Source organism: Octodon degus, unplaced genomic scaffold (assembly GCF_000260255.1).
Source record: "Octodon degus isolate 3935 unplaced genomic scaffold, OctDeg1.0 scaffold00310, whole genome shotgun sequence".
Classification (NCBI taxonomy): Eukaryota; Metazoa; Chordata; class Mammalia; order Rodentia; family Octodontidae; genus Octodon; species Octodon degus.
In genome coordinates, this window is record NW_004524886.1 from 884,096 (window position 1) to 892,404 (window position 8,309).

General features: G+C 49.8%; 1 protein-coding gene across 3 annotated transcripts in view; it reads left to right on the forward strand.

The window, feature by feature from the left end:
- Snap47 (synaptosome associated protein 47) overlaps positions 1-8,309 on the forward strand; it is a 34,566-nt gene that overhangs the window by 9,269 nt on the left and 16,988 nt on the right. For all 3 annotated transcript variants that reach the window (XM_004647503.2, XM_023707762.1, XM_023707763.1), the window contains exon 2: positions 3,910-4,453. In XM_004647503.2, coding sequence (XP_004647560.1) covers positions 3,954-4,453 — 500 coding nt within the window. In that variant the 5' untranslated portion in view covers positions 3,910-3,953. The remainder of the gene's footprint in view (positions 1-3,909; positions 4,454-8,309) is intronic.

The window sequence follows — 8,309 nt, forward strand, 5'->3', positions numbered from 1 at the left end:
TGGAAACAACTTCTGTGAGAGCGCAGTGCCGCCCTTTGCCCCGTACGCACATGCAAGCTGTGAGTCTGATGCTCATGCACCCTGAGTTTCTTGGGCTACACCAGGTACTCCAGATGGTACTTGGATCAGGAAGTACGTTTTTGTCACCGAGACGCAGGTGCGCATGTGCACATAGTAGGTGCCGCTGTTCCTGTTTCTTCCGTAGTTGGGTTGGCTCCTAGTTCGGTTCTCCTATAGCCTTACTGGGATGCATCCAGCCTGTATTTACCCAGAAGTAGTTGCCCTGCTTGGCCATAGAGAGCCAGAGCCTCTTCCTCTGTTGCATTTTTGATGTATCTTCGTTCACTTCTTTCCAAGCCCTTGCCAGTCACAGTGCTCCCTGCTTGAAGCTGTTAAGGATTAGAATTAGTTCTCTAGATATTTTGTAGAATTCAGCCAGGTGCCCTCAGGTCCTAGGAGTTTTTAGGCAGGAGATTTTTACCTATGGCTTCAGCCTTGTTGCTCATTCCTTGTCTGTTTAGATTTTCTGTTCCTTTTCAGTGTACTCTTTGTATGTTGCATGTGTCCACTATTTGATTTTCCGGTTTGTTGGATGTAATTGTTCAGATTAGCTTCCTTTTTCCATTTTATTTTTTTAGTCTTTTTTGAGATAGGGTCTCACTATGCAGTTTAGGCTGGCCTTACGCTCACTTTGTAGCCCACGCTGGTCTGGAACTCTCAATGATCCTCCTGCTTGACCTTCCTGAGTGCTGGGGTTACAGGCATGCACCACCATGCCCCACCTTTCTTCCCTTTTAAAGAAATATTTTAATAGTTTCTTGTGTTACCTTTTTATTTTTGTGGTACCAGTTGCAACATCTTTCTCATCTCTGAATTTACTTACTTGGCTCTTCTGTTTTTTTCCTTGATTAGTCCATCTAAAAACTCATTAATTTTATTTATCTTTTTAATAAAGCTTTTTTTTTTTTGCTTCATTGATCCTTTGTATTGGATATGGTGAGGGTTTTAGTTTTTATTTTATATATTTCTGCTCTGGTCTCGGTTATTTATTTTTTCCTTCTGATTTCGATTTTGATTTGTTCTTTGTGCGTGCAGTGCCTTGACAGGTGATTTGGATTTTTTTTTTTTTTTTTTTTTTTTTTTTTTGTGCTACAGATCAACTCAGGGATACTTTACCTCTAAGCTACATTCCGCTCACCCCTTTTTATTTTTTATTTTTGTATTTTTGGTACTGAGAATCAAACGCAGGACCTTTCACTTGCCAGGCAGCACTTAGCCTGAGCCGTGTCCCCACCCCCTGTTTTTGTTTTCTGACACAGGGCCTCCTTACGCCGTGCTGGCTGGCCTGTCCCTTGCACCCACTTGCCCCCAGCACCCAGTAGCTGAGCTCCTGACTGTGCGCCATCACAGCTAGTCCCACTCCGCTGCAGGACGTGCGCTTACTGCAGGAAGCTTCCCTGTTTTTACTGCTTTTACTATCTCAGATTTTTTGGTGTTTTGTGGCCATTCTTTCTGTATTTCAACGTTTTTTTATTTTTCTTTAACTTTCTCTAATTTTCTATTGGTCATTTAGGAATACGTTCAATTTCCATATAGTTCTATATTTTTCTCCATTCTTGTGGATACGTATCTTTACTTGTGGTCTCAGAAGATATGTGACGTGACTGCAGCATACGTGAGCTCTCCTGGAAAGTGTTCCATATGTTACTGGGAAGAATGTGTTCCACTGCTGTTGGATGAAACTTCTGTCAGTGTGTTCGGTCTGTTTTCATTGGTACGGCTCAGTTGGGATGCTGTGCCCATTCATGAAAGTGGAGTGTTCAAGGGCTCGACTGCTCTTCTGCAGAGTTTGCCTCTCCTGTTAGGTCCAGTTATGCTTGCTTTATGGTTTTGGGTGGTGTAGTAGTTCTGGCTTCTTGCTGACTTGATCTTTTTGTCTTTGTGTGATTAACTTCTCTTTGTTTTTTAAATGTGTTTCTGTTAGAATATGTGCAGTGCAGGATGATCACAGTGCCTGTGTGGAATTGGTCTGTGTACACAAGACTTCTTAGTTCTTTTATGTCCTTCTCTGTTACCCGTACATTTTTATTTAAATCTGCTTTATCTGAGTACAACTGTTCCCACTCATTTTGGTTCCATTTGTGCAATGTATTTTTTCTCAGTGATTCATGTTTTAGTCCATGTATCTTTACTAACGAAGCAAGTTGGTGGTAGGCAGTTTGTAGTTTTTGTCTGTTCAGCCAGTGTTTTTCTTTTGATTGGTGATTTAAATCCATTCACACTCAAGGTTTTTGTTGATACCTGTGAGTTTACTCTCAACCTTTCTGTTACTGTCTTCTAATTATTTTGGTGTTGTTGTTGTGGTTGTGTCTGGTCTCATTATTTGTCTCTGGTTTGGAAGTTTTCCATCATGCTGAGGTCTGATTGTCCTTTCTTTTAAGATTTTTTTTTTTTTTTTTTTTTTTTTTGCTCCGAATGCCCTCAGGGGTGGTTTGGCTGGCTGGAGTGTTGTGGGGATCAAACTCCAGCAACCTGAGGCTGACAGCTTTGTGGAAGCAGCCACTTAAACAACTGAGCTAAGGCCAGGCCCCTTGTCCTTTCTTTTGTGTATGTGTTTTGCTGATGAGCTTTGTACCTTGGCATAGTTTCTTGGTGTACTTAATCATCTTTTTTTCTTTTTTAATGCTTTTGGTGCAGGGTCTCAGTATGCAGCTCAGACTTGTAGTGATCCTCCTGTTTTCACGCTTGCAGTGCTGGGATTACAGGTGTGCACAGCAACACCTGGACTGAGTCACCAGCTCAGCACGCTTGGGCGGGGCTGGTGTGGTGTGTGGTGCCGGGGATCAAGCCCTGGTCCCTGGACTTGCATAAGCAGATGCTTAGTCCACTGAGCTATATCGCCGGCCCGATCATCCTCTTTTTATCATCATCATCATTATTTTATTTTTATTTATTCATTTTTGTCTTTTTAAGACAAGGCTTTGCCATGCAGTTGAGGCTGGCTTTGAGCTCACTTTGTAGCCCAGACTGGTCATGAACTCAAAATGATCTTCCTGCCTCAGCCTCCCAAGTGCTGGGATTGTAGGTGTGTGCCACCATACTTAGCTCATTCTCTTTGTTTTTAGGGTAGTGGTAATTTAGATATTTCATAAAGGGTGGATATGGTGGTGGCAAATTCCCTCAGTTTCTGCCTGTGTGGGTGTCTCGGTTACTTTTCTCTCACTGCTGGGACAAAATGCCCGACACCCAAAGTGAAGGAAGGAAAGGCTTATTTGGCTGACAGTTTGTAGAGGTTTCAGTCCCTGCTCAGCTAGCTCTAAGGCAGAGTACACATGGCAGAGGGCAGCAGTTCACGGTGGCAGAAAACAGCAAGTGCAGAAAGGGAGGGCAGCACAGCGCCAGGCCTCTTTCCCATACTATATTGCATTCAGGCTGTCACCCCCAGGGTCAGTGTAGTACTCACACCCATAGTCCCAGCATTGGATCGTGATCAGTCACAAGCTCTGAAAGCCTGCCCTGACTACCTGAGGCTTTGGGGGAACATCTAGACCCAAACCATAACAGCAGGAAGCATTTTTCCTCCTTCCTGTGGGAAGAGTCTGAGGGTGAGCTGCTAGTCTAGCCCTTAGGAGCCTTCGGGACATGCACAGTAGGTGCAGGGCAGAAACTCTGTGCTGAGGGACCAGCAGGAGTGCCTGCAGGTCTGGACCAGGGCCTGGTTCTAATATCAGCCTGCGCCACCCACCCTCTCTTCCTTCGCCTGCCTCACAGGGTCTGGGCTTCGTCCTTACTGAGAGGAGCCTTCAGGGCCGCTTCAGTTTCCCAGCCAGTTGGTTTCCTCAGGTTTCTAGCCTGAGCATCCTGGATTCAGCTTCTCCGACTGCCCACTAACAGTCTCTTCTCCCTTAGGGGTGTGTGTGTGCCCTTGGCGTGACACAGCAGACCCGGGGCAAATGAGCGGCGATGTCTGTGTCCACTCCTGGTCCTGCTCCTACTATTTGGCCCTCAAGAAGCGATGGATCCCTGGGAGCCTGTCCTTGACACCTCACTCACTAAAGTTCACAGCGGCCAGCACTGGGGAGGTTCTTGTGGGCTTGCCCCTTGCCAGCATCGTGGAGGTCCGGAAAGAAGCCTCCCACTTCATCTTCAGTGCCATCACAGTCCTAGAGAGGAGCTGCCTCAAACACTGGTTTGGCTCCCTGAGGCCCAGCCGTGATGTGGTCTTCAATGTCATCGAGCATTTCTGGAGAGATCTGCTGCTGTCACAGCATGTCAAGGCCACAGAGGTGGCCCCCCCTGCCCCAACCAGGGGGCGGGAGCTGATGGGGCTGATGACCAGCACCCAGAGGCACCTGGAAGACGCCGCCAAGGTTCTGCACCACCAGGGCGAGCAGCTGGACAGTGTCATGAAGGGTCTGGAGAAGATGGAGTCAGACCTGGATGTGGCTGGCAGGTGTGTGCCCAGGGCTGCTGCCCCTCGAGGGCCCGTGTCCTGGTGGGGACAGGCCATGTGCTGAGGGTCCCTGAGGCCGGGTGCACATCCATGCAGGTGTGGTGGCTCCTGCTGGTGACACATGTCCCCTCCTGTGATGGCTTGTGTTGTGCTGTGTCCGTTTTCCTGTATGCATTTCCAGGCATGTTTTGTGGTGGGCCTTGTGGAGCTCAGGCTTTGTCCCTCAAAGTGGGAATTGTTCCTGTCTTATTTCTCCACCAGGTTTTTAAAAACATGGCTTATGCAGAACTCTCGTTTTGTATGTCTGTGATCCTTCACTGGTTTCCTTACATGTTCTCTCTTCTTTTGATTGGTGCTTTTATTTTTATTCAGCTTCATGCTTGTTAAATTTTTCTTCTGTCCCATACTCTGTGTGTGTTTGGGGACACAATGCTGACTGTGCACAGGACCTCAGGTTGGAGGCATCGAGGACCCAGGCCTGTCGGGGCTTTGTGAGGAGTGTCTGCTCTTTGGAGCCTGCAGCCTCCAAGGATGGTGGATGTGATGTCACTGGTGCTTAGTGGGCATGGGCCTGGCAGGCCTCCCAGGCAGTTATCCCTGCACCACACCTACTCACAGAGGACATTAGGGTCAGCTTTACTGTTCACCTGTCTGGTCTGTCCACCAGAATATTTGCTCTGGGACTGTCTCTTCACACCGTGCTCGGGGAGGGAAGTGTTGGCCTACCCCATGGTGACCCCGCCCACCGCTCTTCATAAGAGCACATCCTTTAGCACACCAAGCTCCAACTCATTTTAAGTTTTTAACTGTATTGCTTTAACGTTAGTTTTGAAGTATCAGAAGCAGTGGTACTTGCCTGTCATCCCAGTTCTAGGCAGGCTGTACCAGGACAGCTGCAAGTGCAAGACCAGCCTGAACAGCTCAGCAAAACCATGTCTCAAAAATTTTACTAAAGGATTGGGGAGGTAGCTCAGTGGTAGAGTACTTGCTTATCAGGTCTGAATCCTTAAGTTCAGTCCCCAGTGCCAGCAAAACAAAACAAGGGGAAGAAGGGTGGGAGGAAAGGGAAGGGAAGAGACCCTTTGACACTTGCAGTTGCAATATCCCCTCCTCTCTCATGGCTTTGCCCTGCTCAGTGTTAGTCAAGCCCTGAGAGATGTCCACACCTCCAGTGCACGTCCTCAGTTGTAGGTTTGAGGAGCACAGTGACACAACACTCCCAGAGCACGGCCACACTGTGGGCCCCAGACCTGAGCTGCTGCTCAGGCATCCCCATGCCTGGCCCAACACGTAGGAACAGGGATGCCGGCGATGCAGACACACCAGAAAGAAGCTAGACACTGCCTTCGAGATGACATCTACAGTCTTTATTCTACCATGTTATTGAAATTGCCCTGCTCTTGAGCCTTAAGCACATCTGATTTACAAGCAGAGTGGCTGTGGAGGTCCATGTGGTCTTCTCTGCCAGTGGAAGCAGCCTTTGCCCCACCTGTGAGCAGCCCTGTCCTGCCGGGAACTGTGGGCCTGGCCTACACCTGCTGCCTTGTAGGACGTGAGGACCCAGACTCAAGGCCCAGTGTGTATCCAGACTAGGGCACAGCAAGCCTGAGAGACTCAGCACAGAGGTGCATGCTCTTCCATAGCACGCAGCAGGGTCTAGAGAATGCTCAGGAGAGGACCCTGAGGCCCAGGGCCCTTGGTGACAGCACTGGGAAGCTAGCTCAGCCACAGGGACTCGGGACTGGCCTTGGCTCAACACTGCTCAGGACGGGCTCCAAGAGCTTGGACCAGGAAGGACTCACACTGGGCAAAGTCAAGTGGCAGCACCTTCTGCCATAGGGGAGGGAAGCCAGAGGCTGGGGGCTGATGGCAGCATTGCTCCTCACAAGAGATCTGTTTGTGCTCCCATGGCACCTGAACAGGTGCGGCTCAGAGATGAAGCAGAAGCCGGCCTCTGCCAGAGTCCCAGGCACTGTGGGAGCCGCTGGCTTCCTGTGTGTTGGCGCTGGGTGGTAGTCACTGCCAGAGGAGGCAAGGCTGCCTCTGAAGCTTGTGCCTGAGGCCGTGCCACGATGGGTAAAGAGGTAGTACACATCGAGAGACAGTCCAGCCAGGGATGAGGCCACTGGAGCACAGCCTCATCACAGGTGGACAAGAAAGTCCATGCTGCGTGATTTCACTCAAAGCCGGACCCTAGAGCGCCTGAGCCTGGGGAGGAGCAGCGGCTCCCAGAGGCTGGCAGGTCGGGCAGCAGGCACCCAGACCAGTGGCTCCAGTTGCTGTACGCAGGAGGTGGCTGGGCTCCGTGCTTGTTACCTGGCTCAGAACGCCTAGTAGAAGGGGCTCTGATTGTTCCCATCACTTAGGAACAGTAAGATGCGTGAGACGGCAGAGAACCAAGTACCCCACAGGTGATCGCTGTGGGGTGTGTGTGACAGAGACACATCTGTGCCCTTAAAGATGACAGTTCTTGTCCATGGAAAGTAGAACACATGGAGCAGTAGAGCAGTCTGACTCCCGGAGAGCCACGGTGACAGCCATCTGCTTGTTGGTGCAGGCAGTGGTATGTGCGGATGGGTGGGCTCTGGATCGTTTGTTTCAAGCTTGTTCTTGGCTTAGAGGAGCCTTTTTATGCAGGCTCCTTGCAAATCCCTGCTGAGTATTTTGCCAGCCACAGTGTCTCTGTTTTGGCAGGTGCTGTTTGTGTGTCCTCCAGCAGGTCAAGGTTTCCCCGGTTCTCCTAGTGGCAGGTGATTTTCCTTTGCCCTCTGGACACTTGGAGTATTCGTTTACAAGACTGCACTGACCTAGGTGACCTCAGGCCCTGCACTGGAGAGGACAGGCCTCCAGCTCCCTGGTGGGTCAGTCGCATGTGCAGCTCTGTGTCCCAGCTGGTCGCACGTGGACTCTCGACACCATTGCTTCTCATGAACCATGTGCAGAGGCCTCGCACTGTCCATTTCTCTCCCCTCTTGCGCCATTCTCCTGCTCTTCAGGCTGTGCACTTTCTGTACCTCCACCCACACGTTGCGATTCCTTCTTCTGTCTGGTGTGGTTCTCCTTCCCGTTGCACTCTTTACTTTGCCATTTTCCTCTGGTTCTATCTCTTGTGGCTAGCTTCTCTTTGACCAGGCATTGTCACCGTGCTCTCTTCATTTCCTTCTTTGGGCACACCCAGCGGCTGCCCTAACGCAGCATCCAAGCCGCGCAGAGAAGCAGACTCAGCTTCAGCCTGGTCTGCACTCTCCTAGTAGCTGGCACCGACCCAGGACGTGGGGGTGCTTACAGCAGAGGATCCCAAACGATTGCGTTGCTTGGCCCTGCTCCTGCCTCAGCACTGCCCACAGGTGGGACTCCTTCCCAGTGCATCCCTGCCTCAGATGCTGCCACAAGCCCCAGCTGTCTCCCCTGGGACTCTGACCCCCACCCCACTGGCTGCAAAGTGGTCCCTTCCTTGGAAGGTGACTCCCTGGTGTCATCAGCCATGTGCTGGCCTGCAGTGAGTGCTGTTGTGGGCTTGTTTTCGGCACCGCCCTGTCGTGTGTGTGCTGTGTGTGCTGGGGTGGCCAAAGTGGAGTGGAGCAAAGCTTCAGCTCTCATGAAAGGGTTTCAGCACCCACTCTTCTTCCTTACAGAATTTACAAGCAGACCCAGAAAACCTAGACCAAACTTTTCTCTCTGGCAAGATCTTTAATTACAGGTTGTTTATTTCTAAAGCAATTCATGTTCTTTACTTTTTTCTCACCATGAGGGTTTCAAGTGATTTTTCAATTTCATTGAAACTGATGAGTTTACTGGTGTTAAAGATAATCTCTGTAAGACTTTTTTCTTTCTTTCTTTCTTTCTTTCTTTCTTT